The sequence below is a fragment of the Peromyscus maniculatus genome, chromosome X (assembly GCF_049852395.1).
Source record: "Peromyscus maniculatus bairdii isolate BWxNUB_F1_BW_parent chromosome X, HU_Pman_BW_mat_3.1, whole genome shotgun sequence".
Classification (NCBI taxonomy): domain Eukaryota; kingdom Metazoa; phylum Chordata; class Mammalia; order Rodentia; family Cricetidae; genus Peromyscus; species Peromyscus maniculatus.
This window is the reverse complement of record NC_134875.1, coordinates 50,336,367-50,357,800: the sequence shown is the minus strand read 5'-3', so window position 1 is coordinate 50,357,800 and position 21,434 is coordinate 50,336,367. Positions and strand designations below refer to the sequence as shown.

General features: G+C 39.3%; 1 protein-coding gene across 4 annotated transcripts in view; it reads left to right on the top strand.

Annotated features, from left to right (window-relative positions):
* Positions 1-21,434, top strand: part of Atg4a (autophagy related 4A cysteine peptidase) — a 56,685-nt gene that overhangs the window by 6,036 nt on the left and 29,215 nt on the right. Inside the window, exon 1 of one of the 4 annotated variants that reach the window (XM_076561921.1) lies at positions 12-88. The exons of the other annotated variants lie outside the window; for them this stretch is intronic. Coding sequence (XP_076418036.1) covers positions 22-88 — 67 coding nt within the window. The 5' untranslated portion in view covers positions 12-21. Of the gene's footprint in view, positions 1-11; positions 89-21,434 lie in introns of those variants that run through there. 4 annotated transcript variants of the gene reach the window in all.

Genomic DNA, 21,434 nt, shown 5'->3' with positions numbered 1-21,434 from the left:
GTTTTGTTTGAGAGTCTTATTATGAGGCCCAGGATGACTTCAAACTCACTATCCTCCTGCTTCAGCCTCCGAAATACTTGGATTTCAGGTGTGTGCCTTGCTCTTTAAAAAGATTATAGCTGTTGAAGTTGGTATGACATGATATATTATAGTTTTAATGTTTATTTCCGTATGGAGTGGCTAGTGGGAGAAAACATCTTTTTAAGTGTTTATAAGCCATTGCTGGATCTTCTATACATAAGGAGCTGCTTCTGTACTTATTGAAAATCGGATTGTCATTTAACAGTTGAGTTGTAACAATTATTTCCATCGTCTAAATCCAAGTCCCTGTATATGATATGTAAATACTTATCCCCAATTCATAGTCTGTCTTTTCCCCTTTTGCTTTTATTTTGTTTTTGTTTGTGCTGTTTTGTTTTTTGAGACATGGTCTCACTGTGCATCCCAAGCTAGTGTCACACTTGCAATCCTTCTGCCTTTGACTCCCGAGTCACTATTACTGGTGTGTGCCTCTGTATTCAGCTTTTTCTGTATCACAATGGTATGTGTTTTGGAGGGAAAGGTTTTGATTTTTTTTGTTTTGTTTTGTTTTTGTTTTTCGAGACAGGGTTTCTCTGTGTAACAGTACTGGCTATCCTGGAACTTGATTTGTAGACTAGGCTGGCTTCAAAACTCACAGAGATCCGCCTGCCTCTGCCTCCCAAGTGTTGGGATTAAAGGGGTGCACCATCACCGCTTGTCAATTTTTTTTTTTTTGAGGCAAGGGCTCACTCTGTAGTCCAGGATGGCCTGCAACTTACTGTGTGACCCAGGCTTGCCCAGGACTCATAGTGATCCTCCTGCTTCAAGCTCCCAAGTGCTGCTGTTACTGGAATCAACACCAGGCCTCACTTATATTTTGATGTTTGGTAAGTCTGAATTTATTCTTTTTTTCTTTTTAGTGTTGTACCTAGTTAGACTGCAGAATCTAAGATTCTGCTGAGTTATTTCCTCATATTTTCTTCTCTTTTTCATTTAAGTCTATGACTCATTTTGTGTTCACTTTTCTCTGTGGTGTAACGTCAGGTTAGCTAAGGTTGTTATCCAGATTGTTCTAGCAGCATTTGCTGACTCTTTTATTATTAAAATTTTAATTCTCTCTTCTATCAGTGTACTGACAAACATACATTGTATATTTTAATCAACTCTTCTCCACACTTTGTTCCAGTTTAATTAGTTATCTTTGGGCAGTGTCTTCTCCATGATAGTATGATCACACAGCATTTCTGTATCTTTAGAAGCTTTTCGCTTGTGGCAGTTTCTCATATTTTGCTTGCTTTGATGACCTTGGTAGTTTTGAAGTGTACTTGTTAGATATTTTTTAGGCCTATTTTTCTTATGATTGGACTGGGGTACAGGAGCATAGGATTTTAACTGACCATATTTGCTGCTTGAGAAATAAGTCTATTGTCACATTTGCTTTGGGGGATGTCATTACGTTGCAGATTAATCACTTCCAACTGAAGGTTAGGTGAAAGATCCTCAACTGCACAGGGAAGTGGCTCTTGGGCTACAGAAATAACCTTTCCACTTGCCTTAAGGTCTAAAGACTGCTGCTAGAACTGCAGTGTGAACTCAAAAACAATGTGTTCTAAATTTGTGTGTGACTGGGGATACTGTTCCTGTTTTAACTTTTGCTACAAGGCAGCTGTATTGTGGTATAAATTGTATGCAATAAATCTCATTGTGTCTAGATATTAAAAGTTCAGTGTACTTGGTTATAAATCTATACTGTTGTGTAACCAACACCAAAGTCGAGATATAAAACATTTCCCTACTTGCCCTAAATTGTCACATGCTCCTTTATGGCCACTCTTTTCCCCCACTCACTGTTCTTGACAACTACTAAGCTGATTTCTGACCTTGTAATTCTTTAAGTACATTTATTGATTATAAGCATTTATAGGGTTGTGTTACCACTACCAAAAGCTTGTTTGAAATCATCTACTTTAACTAAGAAGGAAGCTTTATGTCTCCTGTCACTCTTCCTTTCGCTGTCCTTATACAAACATTAGTCTATAGGGTTTCATTTTATGAGTATTAACTACAAATAAGATAATAAAAATATGTGGCCTTTTATGGCTTGCTTTTTTCACTTAATATAATCATTTTAAAATTTATACAACTATATCATCACTCCATTTATTTTTATGACTGAATATATTCTGTTTTATGATAGTTACATATTTTGTTTATCCATTCATCAGTTTATGGCCACTTGGGTTATTATTACCTTTTGTTACGTCTAAATATGGCTGCTATACTTTATGTGTAAGTTACTGTTCAGGCATGTACTTTTATTTCTTTTGTGTACATATTTAGGGGTGGATTTTCTGGGTCATAGCCATATGAGCAACTCCATTTAACTTCTTTTTTTTTTTTTTTTGGTTTTTCGAGACAGGGTTTCTCTGTGTAGTTTTGGTGCCTATCCTGGATCTCACTCTGTAGCCCAGGCTGGCCTCGAACTCACAGAGATCCACCTGGCTCTGCCTCCTGAGTGCTGGGATTAAAGGCGTGTGCCACCACCGCCTGGCATCCATTTAACTTTTTGAGGGCGTGTCAGGCTCTCCCAAAGTGGCTATTTTATCTTCCCACAACAGTGCATTTGGATGAAAAGTTTTCTACAATTAACTACATGTATCAATATCTTTCTTTTTATTATAGCCTGTATAGTGGGTATGAAGTGACAGTCCATCGTTTTGACTTGTCCCAGCACCAGAAGTATATAAAACATCTTGCCATCCCTGATAGCTCAGACAATATTAAGCATTACAATGGCTTTACTCCTGCTTCACTTAGAAGTTTTGTTTTCTAACTTTAGGTTGGATTAAGACAAATTATCAAGTCAGCAGCAAAAGTTAATTTTTAATGCCAGTTGGTGTTCAGCAATTGTGGCTGAAGGTGGTTCCCATACTGTTTCAAAATGTAAACACCATTTTTATTTTGCTTTCCACGGAAAACATGTCAGATGGACTAAATTTAGTCTTGTAACTGTAGTTTGCTAATGATCATTGTAGAGGAATGTGCTCCATGTGTAGTAGGTGATCTATAAATATTTATTCAGTTTATTATGGAGGCCTGTTGTATTTACCAAAGGAATTGTTATACTGATATTTAATCATAATAATCCATCAAGGAATGCGATGTGATTGCTAGAAAAAGCTTAGAAAAGAACAACACCCAGCATACCCCATGCTGAGTTATTTGTTTGCATATTCTTTTATAGCTAGTATGATGTGCTTTTATTTTATTTGGTAGATGTGGTAGTTAACTTTGGATTCTGAGTTCCTTGACACTAAGTGTAAGCTCCTTCTGTATGTTTTGAAAGATAGATGATAAATAGATCTTACAGGAAAGTTCTTGTCTTTTGTGGTGCTGGCCCCAAGTTATGGAGGAACAATACAGTTGCTGTTTATGTTCATCTTGGGACAAAGGGGCCCTGTTAGGGTCTGACTTCTTTGCTACTCATATGATTGACTGTTCCCTATTGCCTTTTCTGCTGGCCACATAGATTCTAGGTCCTAGAACAAGCAAGTTAGCCTTCCAGACTTAAGTAAAGCATATGCTAATAATTAGCATCTATGGAGCACATGTATCAGATAGTGTGTCTCATGTAATCCATACACTAACTCTTTGAGGACCTCCAGGACCTGCATTTTTAAAATGAAAATTTAAACAAATGGGCAACAACAATAAAAACTAGTATTGTAGATGTAAAATAGCATGCCTAGTAAAACTTGGAGCTAACATTCAAATTCAGACAGTTTTATTCCCAAGCTTTAGCATGTAACTGCTATAACGTACTGCTAAATATTACTGAGGATACAATTATGTGTAAATGCAAACCCCAGATAATGCAATAACAATTTCGTCGGAGGGCTCTGTGCTGTACCTGCATAACTGTGGGGGAAATGACATGATTTTTGTGCTGTACAACCGAACTCTCTACATCTGTACTGTTCTACTTTGATACCCCTAGCCAAACAGGACTAATGAGCACTTAAAGTGTGTTTAAGAATTGCTTTTTAATTTTTGTTTAATTTAAAATTAAATAGCTTCTTATGGCTAGTGTTTACCATTTTGGATTGTGTAGAGAGAGGTAATTATCCCTCATTTATTTCTTTCTAATTATCACCAAATAGTTTACTCACTGTAAATATTCCTTCTGTGGCAGAAATGAGAAAACAGTGATAGGAACCTGGGAATACCATACAGGGAACATATGCAGTTCTACAAAACTACAGGACAACCACGGGAATAGGTTTTAAGTTTTCTGGCATGAAACTCCTCCATTCTTACTACTGACTAGCTAAGGCCCGAATAATCTACCCCAAGCTTTCTGCAATTGATTTTTCACTATTTGAAAATATAATTTATGTGTGTCAAGATGAGACATTTTAATATTTGTTTTTGATGCCACTGTTAGAATGTCCCTATTATTTTATGTCATTGGTCTATTCAAAATATTCCCATTAAAAAATCTATTTCATCATAAAACTGACATACTGTTATAGCAGTTTGATAAGGCATTTTATTTACCACTCTTTACTACTTACATTTTTTGTTTCTAGGTCATTTATACGTGGTTTCCTTAATTTTTATTATGAACAATAAAAGAATCACAACAAATTATAAGAACACAGAAGGGCTTTCTATGCTCTGCATTATGTTTACCTCATCCATTACACTGTACAGAATTATAATACAATATCAGATGAGATCGGGCACATTCAGGGTGGTATGGCCATAGATTTTTTAAAATGCAATATCAAAACCAGGAAATTGATATTGAAATGTTGTGTTTTGGATAGGAACTGTCACTCTACCAAAAGGTCCCTGTATTGATGGCTCCATTCCCTGGTTGAGAGGTGATTGGACCATGAGGGTTAATTCATTAGATGAGAGTGTACTGAATGAGCTGTTAGGAAGTGTGGCCTGCTTGGAGGAAACAGGTAATGGAGATGTATGCCTTTGGTGGTTACGCCTTATCTCTGCCTCTTCCTGTTTATCCTTTTGCTTTCTGGTTGCTTAGGAGGTGAGAAGCTTTCCTCTGTCATGCCCTTTCACATGATGTTTCATTCTCGCCTTAGGCCCAAGAATAGAGCCAGCCAACCATGGGCTGAAAGCAAAATCAGCTGTCTTCCAGTTAGTTGTTTCTCTCAGGTATTTGTCATAATGGTAGAATAATAACATGTGGAATAATGTGTGTGAATAGCTTCAAGGTGTGTGTGTGTGCACATATGTGTATGCATTCATATGTACAGTGTATGAGTATGCACACAGTCATATTCATATATACGTAGGTACACATGCATGGGCGTGTATGTGTATGTTGAGGCCAGAGGTCAATGTCAGTGGCTTTCTCAGTTGCTCTCTGACTGAGTTTTTGAGAAAAGATGTCTCATTGGTCTTGAGCACACCAGTTTGACTACTGAGTTACAGGATCTGTCTGACTCTCCAGTGCTGGATGACTGATGATCACCAAACCCAGCTTTTTGTGTGGGTTCCGGAGGATCTGAACTTCAGGTCCCCATACTTGCCTTTTTCTAATTGAGCCATCTCTCTAGCCAGGCCACGTTGTTTTGACGTATATAGATTTGTTTAACAAATACCACAACCAGGAATTATTCTGTCAGTATAAAAATCTCTCTTCTGGGCCGGGCGGTGGTGGCGCACGCCTTTAATCCCAGCACTCGGGAGGCAGAGCCAGGCGGATCTCTGTGAGTTCGAGGCCAGCCTGGGCTACCAAGTGAGCTCCAGGAAAGGCGCAAAGCTACACAGAGAAACCCTGTCTCGAAAAACAAAACAAAACAAAACAAAACAAAACAAAAATCTCTCTTCTGCTATCCCTTTACAGTCACTACCCATCACCAATTCCCTGACAGCTGTTAACTGTTCTTCTTTTCTGTCATTATGTCTGTATGTTCTATATTTCGAGATGTATTTTTAATTTCCCTTGAGACTTCCCTTTTGACTGATGGATTATTTAGAGACAGGATGCATAATTTCTAATTGTTTGGAAGTATTTTCTTTGGTCCCATTGTCATCAGAGATATATTCTGCATAATTTAAAATATTTATAATTTGTGTATGTTTTAGGACTGAGGATATGGACTCTATGTGAATGTCTCTTGGGAGGTTGAAAATTTATATTCTGCTATTATGTAGAATTTTCTGTGTATCCCAATTGTATCTGGTGGGTTTATTGTTGCTCAGATTTTTTTTTTGCCAAATCTTGTGGTAATTAGCTTTATTTAGCCATTTCACAATGTTTATATATGTCAAAACATATTTTATACTATAAATGTAAAGCATATGTGCCTGTCAATTTAAAAATAAATTACCTTTTCCTGAAATGTGGATTTTTTTCCCAATTACATCTTGTGTATTTCTTAAACCCCACACTGTTTTTCTTCTCCTTCTAGAACTCTAATGACATGGATATTTAATGTACTGTTATGGTTCCATATGCCCCTGAATCTCTGTTCACTTTTTTCCAACTTACCTTTTCTTTGTTCTTTGCTGCTCATATTGAGTCTTTTCTATCATTCTATCATTAATTCCCCCGATCCCCACCATGTCACCTTCTTTTGTTCTATTGAGATAAGTCAGCGAGTTTTTCATCTTGATTATTGTATTTCTCCATTCTAAAAAAAGTGGTGCTTCTCTTTATGCCTCTTATTTTTTACTGAGACTTTCCATTTAAAAAAATTGGTTCTGCAGTGTTGAGAGTTGCTTGTTTGAATCGTTTTAAGATGGGTAGCTTAAAAATCACTGTGGAATAATTACAATATTTATGTCATCTCAGTGTTGGTGTCTGTTAAATGCCCTTTTCCACTCAAGTTGGTATACTCCTAGTTCTTTGTATCGTGAATACTTTTGTGCTGTGTCCTTGAATCTTTATATTGTGACTCCCTGGATCTTATTTCATTCTCCTGTTTTGACAAGCCTACTTTGACACCACTATAGTCAGAGGAAGAGAGAATTACTTTTATGTTTCTGGGTAGGGATGGGAGTCAAGTTCTCCCTTCATGATCCAGTTATCCTCAGTGTAGGGATAGGGGTGCGACTATTACTAGGCAGGGGTGAAATTTAAGGCCCTCAATAGGTCTCCACAGACACTACCCTGACTTTAAGAGGAAGGTCTCTACTACCATTATGTACTGGAGGAGCCATTGATTCCTGGCATGGATAAAAGTGCTGGATCTCCATTTTGTCTTTCTAAAACTATTTCAGGGAGATGGTGTGTAACTAATGCCAGATGAAGGTAGAAATCTAGTTATCGAATTTTGTGATGAGAATTGGGGTCAAATTTCTATTGTATTTGACAGGATAATTATTGTCTAATAAAAGTTTTCTTTGTAGGTTGTCACTTTCATTTTCTTTTGGCTGGAGATAGCTAACTTTTTTGAGGGACATTTATTGACTTCTCTGTAACAAGGTTCAACAGAGCCAGGCGGTGGTGGTGCATGCCTTTAATTCCAGCACTCAGGAGGCAGAGGTAGGCGGGTCTCTGTGAGTTCGAGACCAGCCTGGGCTACCAAGTGAGTTCCAGGAAAGGTGCAAAGCTACATAGAGAAACCCTGTCTTGAAAAACCAAAAAAAAAAAAAAGGTTCAACAGATATTACTAAAACCCAAAACCTAGAGGACTGACTGACTTTCATGGTATTACTTAGGCCCTAAGGACCCTAGCAACCAGAATACCTTGTCCTTTCTACCTTTTAGACATATAAGAGAGATGAATATATTTATTTATGATGCCTTGTGGTTTTAGCTGAATTTCATAAGAGGAACAGAGAAAGGTGAGTCTACTTCATGTTTTAGTAGAACCAGAACATGTAAGTGGTTGCTTAAAGAAAACATGGATATTGTGTTAGTTATAGCCTCTCTCCCAGTTAATTCAGTTAATTAAGAATAAATAAAATCACTCTGACCTTCATTCCTAGTCCCCACCAAGCACAATTCTATTTTATTTCAACTAATTTGACTGCTTAGATCTTTAGATATCTAATATAAGGGAAGAAAAAAAAATGGTCTTTGTCTTTGTGTGACCTACGTTATATATGTGCGCACACACACACACACACACACACACACACACACACATACACACACACCTCCAATCTGAGATTATGATTTTCTAACATTTTAATCGCCTGAATAGAATTCTCTTTATTGAAAAAAAACCCTACTCTCTTGACTTGATTTCTTTGCTTTGGATTTTTATGAGATAGGGTTTCATTCTCTAGCCCAGGCTGACCTAGAACTCATGGCAGTCCCATCTCAGACTTCCAAGTGCTGGGATTATAGGCATGAGCCATATCAGTGGTTCTCAATCTTTCTAATGCTGTGACCTTGAAACTCACAGATTTGACTAGACTGGCTGGCAAGTAAGATTCAGAAATCCATTCCTGCTCTCCCCGAAGGCTGAGACTATAGACATATGCCACTATGCTTGGTTTTAACATGGTTTCTGAGGATTGGCGTTTAGATCTTCATGGTGTGAGTTAGGCACTTTACCCACCAACCCATCTCCCTAGACCCATATTTCATTTTTATAATTTTTCTTTTTCTTTTTTTGGTTTTTCGAGACAGGGTTTCTCTGTGTAGTTTTGGTGCCTGTCCTCGATCTCGCTCTGTAGACCAGGCTGGCCTCGAACTCACAGAGATCCACTTGGCTCTGTCTCCCGAGTGCTGGGATTAACGGCATGTGCCACTGCTGCCCGACTCATTTTTATAATTTTTGACTCTTGTTCCTTTTTGCTGCTTTCAACCTACATTTGCAAAATTACCTCCACCTCCTACCTACTTAGGCTCATCAATAAGCTTCTTCATTGGACTTAGTGTCTGAAGGGGATTCTTTTCAAGGATCTTGGGATGGTCTGCATACACTGTCTCTGGGTATTTTCTTTGGCTATCTGCAAGCTTGCTCTTATTTGGAAGACTTTATTATGGGACTGAGAACTACATCACCAGGAACAGGAGCTCTGGAAGCTCCTGGAACCAGATCACCCTGTTTTTTCTTCTTTCAACCTAATACTACAGGGCTATCCAATTGAGGTTTGTCTGCTAGGGCTACTGAAAAGAGCAAATGGTGACAGGAAGTATTCTGAGGTAATTCTAGCCTGCATCACTTCCTCTCATCAAAGAAAATCCTCGAAAATGTGATATAACAAAAGGCACCTTCCATTCGAGGCACCGAAAAAGAGTACTTGGGGTGTTGACAAGGAGTACAGAGTGAGGAATATTTTTAAATTTCAATTTCATGGTAGATGGCAAAGGGTAGAAATGAGAATGGCCTTAAGGGGCAGTTATTGTGAAATTCAGACTTCAAGGGGCCCTACTGTACTATGTATATTGCATGGGTAGTACAGAAGCAGTTCAAAGTTCATGTGTGAAATTAATATAATGGTTGTTGCATGGCTAAAGAGACACTTAAAACTCATAACTGGAAAAAGCAAGCAAGGAAGTTACTAATTGCATTTCCCTTTATGCATCCATTGTCAGTATGTATAGTATAATTGTTTCAACATCTCAGACATGTTAAATTTTGAGTATTGCCCGACTCAACTGAAATGCAAGGTATGTGTAACAAGCTTTGAAATCTAAGTTCAGTTATCATTGGCCACACCCAGGTACACGTGTTTCCTTTGATGCATCTTATCATTTCTTTAAGATTATGTGATAAATCACTTTCCCATTAGTTTTCTCATTGCCTGTTCATTGCAGAACCAGGAGGGAAAGCATTATCAACATTTTATGGATGGGGAAAGGTAATCTCAGAACTTGGAAGAGTGGTCTGAGATGACATTATCACTGGTGGACCAGATAGAATCTAACTCTTTGGATTATGGGTAAAATTCTACTGTATTTTCTTTAGGTAAGATTTAGGGAGCAAAATTATTTAAAATATACATTTGAGCATTTTAAAATTCTGAAGAGTCTGTTTCAGTGGGTATTGATTTATAAATTGGGTAGCTCTGTTGTAGAATATTATTTTAAGGTGTGTTACTTTTGTTTATGTTGCATTTGTTTAACTCTGTGAAGCTGTGTTACTGTGCCTGTCTAAAACACCTGATGGTCTAATAAAGAACTGAACGGCCAATAGCAAGGCAGGAGAAAGGATAGGCGGGGCTGGCAGGCAGAGAGAATATATAGAGGAAGAAATCTGAGAAGGGGGAGCTAGGAATGAGAGAGGAGGAGGAAGACTTCAGGGGTCAGCCACCCAGCCACCCAGCCACCCAGCCACCCAGCCACCCAGCCACCCAGCCACCCAGCTACACAGTTACACAGCCCAACATGGAGTAAAAATAAGAGAAAAGGAAAAGCCTGGAGACAAAAGGTAGACAGAATAAGTTAAGATGAGGAAAGCTGGCAAGCAGCAAGCCATGCTAAGGCTGAGTGTTTATAAGTAAGAATAAGCCTCCATGTGTGATTTATTTGGGAGCTGGGTGGTGGGCCCCCAAAGAGCAGAATACCAACAACAACATAGCTCCAAGGCACAGGAGGTTTAAGCTTCACTGAGGAGCATGAGAGGATGTAAGACTAAGTAAATGTTTGATTGATTGTAATGGAAAGCCCCCAGAGATTAGTTGATAGTTTCTAATTAGTAAATTCTCTTACTGATTGGTTAAAATTAATTTTCATTTTCCTGTTTACACTGTTGGAGCCTGGTTTGCTGAGGTAGGAATCAAAGACTCTGGAGCCATCTTAGCCTAATAGCCTGTCCCACATACTTTTTATGCACGTGTGTGTATGAGTGTACATGTGTATGTAAGTGAACGTACATGTGTGTGCTCTTGTGTGTGGTACTGGAGGACAACCTTAGTGGTCATCTTCAAAAACACTGTCTGCCTCCTTTGAGACAAGGTCTGTCATCACTGGGTGCTCTCTAACTAGGCAAGAGAGGATGGCCAGTCCCGGGGATCTTCCTTTCTCTGCCTCCCCAACGTTGAGATTGCAAATGTAACTACCATACATGGTGCTTTCTTACTTGGGTTTGAGGAATCAAGCTCAGGTCTTGCAAGGCCAAGTGCTGGACTGATTGAGCCACATCCTAGCCACTCCTATCAGCTTTTTATTAAAGAACAAATTCAATACATTTCCCTGATAATAACCAACTGATGCTGTCATGTTCAATAAAGCCATGATTCACGGTCAAAATAAATCCATGTATATAGCTAGGATTTAGAATGATATAAATGGAAAAATCTCATAGTTAGATTTATAATTAATATCTGAAGTTCCTAACTGTTTGCATTTAGATTTGATGTGTATGTATACAGGAAGATAGAATAAATTCATTATATTTTATTTTCTGATATTGGCAAAGGATATTGTTAATATAATTTTGATGTTTATCACTAGTAAGTTCTGGAAGTAAATCTAATGTGGAAACTTAGCATTTTCTTTTTTCTTATAAAGTTATACCTTAAAAGAGTAAAGTGCATTTTTATATGAATGTATGAGGCCTTTTATTTATTTTTCCCTTTTATTGAAAACAGATTCTTTTCTCATATAATATATCCTGATTACAGTTCCCCCCCCCACTTCCTCCTCACCTCACCTCCCTTCTGGATCCACTCCCTTTCTGTCTCTCATTAGAAAAGAACAGGCTTCTAAGAGATAACAACAAAACACGGCAAAATAAAATATAATAAGATAAAACAGAAACCATCACATCAAAGTTGTACAAGGTAAACCAACAGAAGGAAAAGAGCTCAAGGGAAGGCACAAGAATCAGAGACCCATTCATTTACACATTCAGGAGTCCCATAAGAACATTAAATTGAAATCTAAAATAGATATGCAGAGGATTGGTGTAGACCCATGCAGGCCCTGTGTTTGCTGCTACAGTCTCTGAGAGTTCATAGAGCTTTGCTCAGTTGATTTGGAGGGTCTTGTTCTCCTGGTGTCCTCCATTCCCTCTGGCTCTTACACTCTTTCTGCCTCCTCTTCTCTGGGGTTTCCTGAACTCTGAGGGGGAGAGATTTTATGGAGGCATCCCACTTAGAGTTCAGTGTTCCAAGGTCAGCCAGTCTGTCTGTCTGTCTCTCTGTCTCTGTCTCTGTCTCTCTTTGTGTGTGTCTTTGTTTCTGTCTGTCTCTCTTTGTCTCTGTCTCTCTCTGCATGATGTCTGATTGTGGGTCTCTGTATTTAGTCCTATGTGATGCAGGAGGAAGCTTCTCTGATGATGGCTGAGCAAGGCACTCATCAATGAGTACAGCAGAATATCATTAGGAGTCATTTTATTGTTTTTAAAAGATAAGTAGTATCTGGTGTGGTGGTATTGTGTTCCCCAAAATATTGTGTACTCTAATAAATTTATCTGGGGTCAGAGAACAGACAGCCACTAGATACAAAGGCTAGAAAATGGTGGCACTCACACCTTTAATCCTAGCATTCCAGAGATAGAAATCCCTCTGGATCTCTGTGAGTTCAAGGCCACATTGGAAATAGCCAAGCATGGTGACACGCCTTTAAACCCAGAAAGCCAGCCTTTAATCCCAGGGAGTGGTGGTGGAAAGCAGAAAGATATATAAGGCGTGAGGACCAGAAACTAGAAGATTTTGGCTGGTTAAGCATTCAGGCTTTTGAGCAGTAATTCAGCTGAGACCCATTCCGGATGAGGACTCAGAGGCCTCCAGTCTGAGGAGACAAGACCAGCTGAGGATCCGGCGAGGTGAGATAGCTGTGGCTTGTTCTGTCTCTCTGATCTACCAGCATGGACCCCAATAACTCACCTCAGGTTTGATTTTATTAATAAGAACTTTTAAGATTCATGCTACAATCTGGTTTTGCCCTAGGTCTCTGGGATATCTGGTCTCTGGTTCTTGGTCACTTAAGCAGTGTGGAGTATGGGTTCCATCTCATGGAGTGGGCCTAAAGTCACATCAGACATTGCTTGGTTACTACCACGAGTTTTGTGCCACCATTGCCCCAGCATATTTTGTAGGCAGAACAGATTGTAGATCAAAGGTTTTGTGGTGCGGTGGTGTTTACATTTCTCTTTTGATAGCCTGAAGAATACCTTCCTGCATCAAAGACACTGGAAGATGGGGTGAAAGTTCTATGTATTCACCAGCTCAACCTCTCCATGTTCAGTGAGTTATATGGCTGTTGTCTTCAGAAATAGGGGCCTGCTGTCAGTTTGTGGAGAGCAACCTATTGTCTTGGCAACAGCCTGGGTGTTTGGGGATTTCCACAGGACTCGCTTGGCCAACAACCCAATTGAATATAACCCAGTCCCAGTACTAGAAGCTTCGTTTGGTGACAAGAGATAGTCAGTTGGGACTTCATCTCCACAATTACTTGAAGACTTCATTGGGATTGCCTTCATATATTTTAGGAAGTTTACACCGCACCAGGTTTCCATACCACACTTCAAATGCCCCAGTACGATTTTTTTAACCAATCTCACTATGTAGCCAAGACTGGCCTGGAGCTTGCTTTGTAAACCAGGATATCCTTGAAATTATGATATAACCAAGTTTATGCTTGAATTTGTGATAATCTTGACTCAGTTTCTCAAGTACATAGCATACTAAGTACACAAATCTTAAATGCATAGTTCAAAGAAATTTTATGTATGTAAATACCACCAAAATCAAGATATAGTCATTTTCTGCCCCTTAGAGAGTTCTGTTCTTGGTCACTTAAGCAGTGTAGATATTCTTCCTAGTGAATATCTTCTCCTGAGGTAACAACTGTTTTGATTTCTATAATCATATATTCATTTTGCTTGATTTAAGCTTTATTTAAACAGAATCCCACTGTGCTTATTCTGTGTGCTTCTGGCTTCTTTTGCTTAACGTATCTGTCATATCCAGGTTTTTTTCACTGCTGTACAATATTCTTGTGTATGATAGACCACGTTTTAAACTTTATTCCTTTGTTGATTGATTTTGATTTATTTCTAAGTTTATGGTATTATAAATTGCAGATGCTTTAGGCATTTTAAAACATATTTTTGGTTCACAAAAGGCATTGATTTCTTGGAACTAAAGTCTAAATGTAGAATTGTTCTGGTATATTTAATTAATAATTCTTTGAGAAATGTCTTAATGAAGGAACTTTCCTCTGAACATCTTATAAGGAGACATACTTTTTGAAGAATCAGAGTTAAAGATGAAAATTTACTATATTTTCTTTAGTAATTTGAGATTCTCTGCCTTGCAGACATTAGAGAACGTTTTTCTTTGCCCAGTAAGCTGAATCTTTCATGCTTGTGGAGAGTTATTTATTTTCCTGGTGTCTGGTACATACTGAGCATATTGCCATTTACTTTTAAGGTCTATCTTTTTTGGATAGGGTCAAATTGTCTTTTCTTGGGCAATATGTTTCAAATGATAATAAAATAACAGGAAAGCCAAGTTTACTTTATAGAATTTTTCCTTGGGATCAAGTTGGAATGCATCTTCAGTTTTGAAAGTGAGAGTACACTTGCAATTTTATGTAATCCGCAAACTTGACTTTGGCAACTTAATTTTACATTATTTCAAAGGTAAAGAATTTTTAAACATCATATGTCTGCTGGCAACATTTCCTAATGAAGTGTGATATTGCAAGGGTATGGGGAAAATTCCTGAGGTTTGGGAGGAGGTGGAGGTGGTTATAAATGAGGACAAAACTGGAAAAGTGCTTAAAATGAGGACTACAGTTCCTGGAAAAAACTCTAGTTTTCCTGAGGTGCTCTGACACTTAGTGTGTTACCAGAGGGACCAGAAGGAGACCACCCTTAGCCATTTTCACAACACCATCTTTTTTTTTTTTTTAAAAAAAAAAAACAACATTGTTTTTGTTTTACTGTCTTTGTTTTATTAATAGCATTTAATAAGTGTTGAATAGTTAAAAATGACATGAGGGATTTTTTTTAGTAGACAATGACTTGATATACTACTTCTGTAAATTAAAAATTTCTGTATGTAGTTATGGAGGTGTTAGAAATCCTTCAGAGGCCCCATGAATCCTGAGTCAAATCCAGAATCCTTATTAAGGCTGCCAAGGTCAGCATCTTCTGGTGCTCAATGTTTTCCCAGCCTCACTTCTTGCCAGGCCCCGCATGATGTCACTACTATAGTCTTTCCAGCTCCCCTTTCCCTCTCCTCCTTCTCTTTCTCTCTGTCCTCAGTGTTTGGTTCATCTCTCTCTCTCTCTCTCTCTCTCTCTCTCTCTCTCTCTCTCTCTCTCTCTCTCTCTCTCTCTCTGTGTGTGTGTGTGTGAGAGAGAGAGAGAGGGGGGAGGGAGGGAGGGAGGGAGGGAGGGAGAGAGTTGTGTCCATGTTTGTGTGGTTGTGTTCAGGTGAGTGAATACATGTGGTGGATGTACACATGTATGTATGCATATGGAGGCCGGAGGTTGGCACTGGGTGTCTTCCTCAATAAATCTCCACCTTATGTTTTGAGGTAGGGTTTACCACTGAACCTGGACCTCACCACTGGGCTAAGTTTGGCTTGCCAGTGAGTTCCAGAGATTTAGCTGTCTCTGCCTCCCAGCACTGGCATTACACGAACGCATCCTGCACCCAGCTCTGGTGTGGATGCTGCACATTTGAACTCAGGTTCTCATGCTTGTGCAACAGGCACTTTACCAACTGAGCCATTTCCCTCTGGCCCTGGTTCACACTTCTTTATCCTACAGCATCTTTTCCCTCCCTAATTTGATGAACTCTCCTTTCTGTTACCGTCACCTTTCTTTCCAAAGCCTCCTCTAGGCACCAAACTAGGTTAGGCAAACTACATCTGTGCTCCCTTTGGCTCACCGTACTTTACAAAATGTAACTTTTTATTTTGCATACCAGAAAATTTTCCATGGCCTAGTCCCAGACTGGTCACTTGGTAGGTACTGATTAAAGATTGGCATTGATGTGTAGATGAATATATCAACCAGCCTAATTTTTTCTAGGTAGGGTCTCATGCAGTCCAAGATGACCTCAAACTTGATATGTAGCAAAGGCTGACCTTGAATTCCTGATCCTTCTGCTTCAATCTCCCAAATGATGGGATTACAGGCATGTCCTACTATATCTGGCCTTTTATATGACCAAAACTACAGGGAATAGATGATTGCTACATGCCCTGAAATTTACAGAGTTCATTTTGATACAGAGACATGAGATGTCCACAAATAACAGTAATCTAAAGTACAAAGGGCTTGGTTCCATAAAGGAGATATAAATAAAGTACTGTGAGTTTAGAAGACAAAGAGACAATTAATGGGAAAACATAGAAAGTAGCATTTGAGATAAGGAATTAAGGGCAGGTAAGACAGGAGTGAGCAAAGATAAGAATCTCTCATGTCTCATACAGCTTTGGGCCAAAGCGAGCAGATACTATGAAGTTGTAATGAGCAGTAGGAAACACTTGGAACTGTGTGAAGTAGCCCTGTTGGAGAAGCCTACTAAGCTGATGAGTTTGTATTTGTTGTTTTCTCAAGTGCAATAGCCTTAAAAGTCTGGGGCAGTTTTTTTTAAAGCCTAGTGACATTAGCAGAGAGTCCCTTATGATTAATGTATGAATGAAATGTCTTAGGATCTTTTAAGGAAACTGTTATAATTTCTGTAGCCAATAGTATAGAAAACCCCCATGACCTTTAGCTCTTTGACCTTTTCATATCATACTTTTTTCAGTGAAAACTTATATGAAGTAACAGATCACATGACCAATACAGTCTAAGAAGTGAACATTGAAACTGACAAGAGAAAAAACACTACCAAGACAGAAATGCCTTATATAAATGCAGAAACATATAAAACATTGTTTGCTTAGGAACCATTTCCAAAACATTGCCTTTAGCTGTCTGGAAAATTCTAGATACAGATGAATTATACTGCTGGTAGTTGTTACTTTCCGGGTAGTTTTAGGTCATTCCAGTTAAATACAACTATGTTCTTCTAACCTCAGTCTGTGTACTTCCTCTATAAGCAGTGAGTATTGCATTCCGGTTGTTTTATGGCATCTGGTTTCTAGCTTTGTAAAGCCAGGCCTTGAACACTGTAGGCCTCAATTATTACATTTTCATTGGTCTCTGTCTTCTGTACCTTGAATAGAGTTTGCATCATAATAGCAATATAGAGCAGAAAGAATGATGAATGAAGACTAAGAGTGACTTGTGTTAAGTCCTGGTTATGCTGTTCACTAGCTGTATGGCCTTTGGCAGTTGTATCACCTCTCCCAAGACTTTGTTCTTTCATCTCTAAGATGGAAATAGTGGTCCTTGCCCTGTCTTTCTGAAGGATCTGTGACCAGGGATACATGCAAGTACTTTAAAAATGGTCAATGCCTTTACCAAGAGTTGGGCTTCACTGGCTAGCTTTACACTCCATGATGCAATCCCATCTTTCCTCTCACAGTTCAATATTGCCTGGGACCTACCCTCTCTCCAGTGCAAATATACATAGTGTTGCACTCATCTGGAGTATTTGCTTCTTTCATCTCTGCTAAATTCAAGCAAAAATTTAAACACCAATTCAAATTTCATCCTCCAGTACCCATTGATTTCCCTTTTGTTAAATTTTGACAACACCTAGTGATTGTCAACACTTGCCTTGTGAATTGTCCTTTATCCTTATCTTCCTTTCATGTAAGGCTCACATTAAATCATTTTATGATCCTTAGCTGGTTCACTTAACATTTAGTGAATATTTACAAACCGTTTTCTGATTTCTCTGTATTCCTCATAGTACCAAGTTCATAACACAATAAAGAACTATTAGTTCATTTACTTCAAAATTTACATGTAGACTTTAAAAGAGACATGTGAACTCATCTTTTTCCAGGGCTTGGAGTACTCCTACTGTCAGCTCGCTCCACCCCTTCCCCTTCCTACAGAACCACAGACGAGTCCTTAGAATATAACTACTTACAGTAACTTCCTGAGATGATGGAAGTATCTCATGTCCATGCTGCCCTGCATAGTAGTTATTATCCGTTGTGCTTTTTGAGTGACTGAAATGTAGCTTAGTGCTATGAAGGACTGATTTTCAATCTGCTGCTGAAGCTTGAACTTGGAGCCCCACACTCACTACACATGCACTTTACCATTCACTGAGCTACTCACCCAACCACTTGATTTTTTAATTGCTTTTAATTTAGAAGGCTTCTGTAGCGAGTAGCTTCTGTATTGGACAAGTGGCTTTCTAACCTTTCTAACCTTGATCATCACACTATGAAAAAATACATTTTATATTGTAATCTAGTTTATATAAATGTAAGCAGGATCAGCTAATTCCCTCTGTGAGATTCACTTTCCCTTTTTGATTGTGGTGGTGGGGATGTGTGGTATATGCTTGTGTGTGCGTGTGCATATAGAGGTAAGGAGGATGTTTGGTGTCTCTCTCTATTGCTGCCTGCCTTAGTCTCTTGAGACAGGGGCTTTCATTTCACTTGAACTTTATTCTTTTGGCTAGGCTGCCTGGCCATTGAGCTCCTGGGATCTGCCTATCACTCCACACTGCCCCCCACCCCCACCAACCACCATAGCCCAACACTTAGATTACAGACAAGCAAGACCATGCCTTGCTTTATTTTTGTTGTTATGAGTGCTAGAGACTCAGACTTTAATGCTTTTACCCACTAAGCCATCTCTCCAACTCTCAATTTTATTTATTTATTTATTTATTTATTTATTTATTTATTTATTTATGTTTTTGTTTTTTTTTTTTCGAGACAGGGTTTCTCTGTGTAGTTTTGTGCCTTTCCTGGAACTCACTTGGTAGTCCAGGTTGGCCTTGAACTCACAGAGATCGGCCTGGCTCTGCCTCCCAAGTGCTGGGATTAAAGGCGTGCACCACCACCGCCCGGCTATTTATTTATTTTTTAAGTGGAAAACAGGAAAAGGAGATTTATTCAATATGGCCACGCTGGGAAGAAGGAAAAGGACATTCAACACACACGCAAATCTGTCTTTGGGTCCTGAAGTGAGATCAAAGTTTAAATTGAGGGCCAAGAATATGCACATCTAAGCAGTCCTTGTCAGGGTGTGGCCATGCCCACCAAAAGTACTGGCTACAACACACTATGTCGACTTCATAACCCATGATAAATTATGGCCTGAGGTTTTAAAAAAATACATCATACATTTTAAAGTAGAATCTGAGGCCCAAAGAAGTACAGTGAGTCCTCCAAGGTCACAGGTTAAGTTAAATGGCAGAGTGAGGCTAGAACTTACATTTTGGAGTTCCTAGTCTAGAACCATTTCCAACAGCACTTCTTTCTCTTTACCATGCTATGTATGGAAAATCACGGAGAATCAGAGCTAAGAATCAGAAAGCCAGTTAGCATGCTATTTGACTGGATAGTGTCAGTTTCATGGTTTCTGCATGAGTCATGAGCTCAGTAATGGAGGGTCACTGCTGCCTAGGTTTAGTTTGTCTTCTACTGTCCAATGTCACTGCTGTAACAGCATGGAGGTAGAATACTTTTAACCCACTCCATGTGGCAGCCACTGAGTGGCTGGATTAAGAGCGACAAGGCATTAAGAATCAAGGTCCTTCTCACCTCCGTTGTAGAAGAGGGACCTCAAATCTTACATTATATGGCCACTCAATTTTTTTTCTGCATCCGTGTATCCAGTGCGCTGCCCTCTTCCCAGCAAACACAGATGGTGGTATGTTCAGAGCAACACTTGTCATTGCCCAGTTTCAAATTTTCTAAGTTCTTGATTGTCAGAAGGGTCAGGCACAGGGAAGGAAAAGAATGAAGAGGGGACAGGACCTGTCCAGAGGTCAACAGAGACTGGGGGAGACCAGAGCAATAAACAAATCCAGGCAGACAGAAATGAAGGCACATTCTCCAATGTGCCAGACTTTTGGTGTTCTGGACTTTTCTTCTGACTTCTGGCCTTTTTAAGTAACGTGCCACCTACTGTGCTTCTTCATTTCAAAATCCCTTTGGAGGTTGGCTGCTCCTTATCTTTTTAAATCTGGCACCCTCACCTGCGAGTCTCAACTGTTCTGGTTTCTCCAAGCTTATTACCCACCCACCCAGTCCTGTGTTTTCCCGTCAACATGGCATCACTCACGCTTGAAAACTCCTAGTTACTTTTCAGTCTCTCAATTTTACCTACCCCACCCTACACTGAGAAGCTTGCCAAGTCCATCCAGTGTTTCCTCAACCAGGAAGTTCCTCCCTTCCCCATTACAGCTTCTATCTTATTGCCATTGTTGTGAGTGTACTGTATGAGAAACAGATGGACATGTTTATGTCTTTCAATAAAATCAATTTATTGAACAACAACAAATTCGTAAGTTATACTGGTAGCCTTCCAGCTACAATTTGCCAAGCAGCCCTGGTTTTATTCCAATCTTAATTACTAATATTTAAATCTCAGATCATACATTGTACAACAAACAGTAGTTTTGTTTTTATGTGTGAAAGTTCTAGAATAGCTATAGAAAGGTTGGAGTTCAAGGAGTTCAGAAAGGCCTCACTGGATAAAGGTAGAGATCCAGTGCAGACGCAAAGAGCATCCCTTCAATGGTAAGGTAAGGTACCCAGCTGGAGAGCTGCTAAGGCTGAGTTGTTGGACTACAGGGGTTGCAGGCTGAACTGAGTTGAACCGCAGAGGCAAGGTCTAGTACCGGGAACAGATGGACTAACAGACTTATGGACAACAATTTGAGTAGCTGTAGGGACCAAGCTGAGCCCGAAGCCCTGGGGACAGTCACGCGTGCCTGCTAATCCCTTGACAAGCATCCCAGGTGATCAGATGGCCTGTGTCACTAGGGGTTGTTGTCATAGCAATTCTAGATGGCCTTTGGGGTCTTGGTGAAGATGTTGAACCTGTTCCTTCTGGTGAGTTGGGTAAGTTCCTGGGCCTGGTTTTCTGATAGGCTTTTAATATGCCCATGTGTCATGGAGCCCCAGCTTAGCAGTTTGCAAGGGCTGCATTTGTAATTCTTACATTTCAACAGTCTTTTCACACCCTAGTTGGTCTTGCATCCCTTCTTTTTCTCACCTTCTATCCTCCTCTCCTTTATATGTTCTACATTCTGCTATTATCTGATTCCAGACACATCTTCCCTTGTGGATTAAAATCCTTTGAAGGACTAATACTGTTTTTCACTGATTGTTGTTTCTTCATGCCTAGCACATAGTAGGTATCCTGTAAAGTTGATGGAAAGAACTAGGGATAGCTATTCAGGTATGTGTATGTGTTTGCTCCTGTGAATGTTTTGACTGTGAAGATGTGACCTACCAGTATGTTAAATGTGCATGTATTGCTGAGGAGGCTGGTTTGGAACCAGCGGTCCTTGCTTGCAGTTAGAAAGGGGAACCTACAAGGAGTTAACCTCTGTCACAAATTCCTCCTGGCCCTGAGATTCCCTGGCCTTTAACTCCACCTTAGAAAATTTGTGGCATTTCTTTCTTTAGAACAAGGTTCACAGTATCTTGGA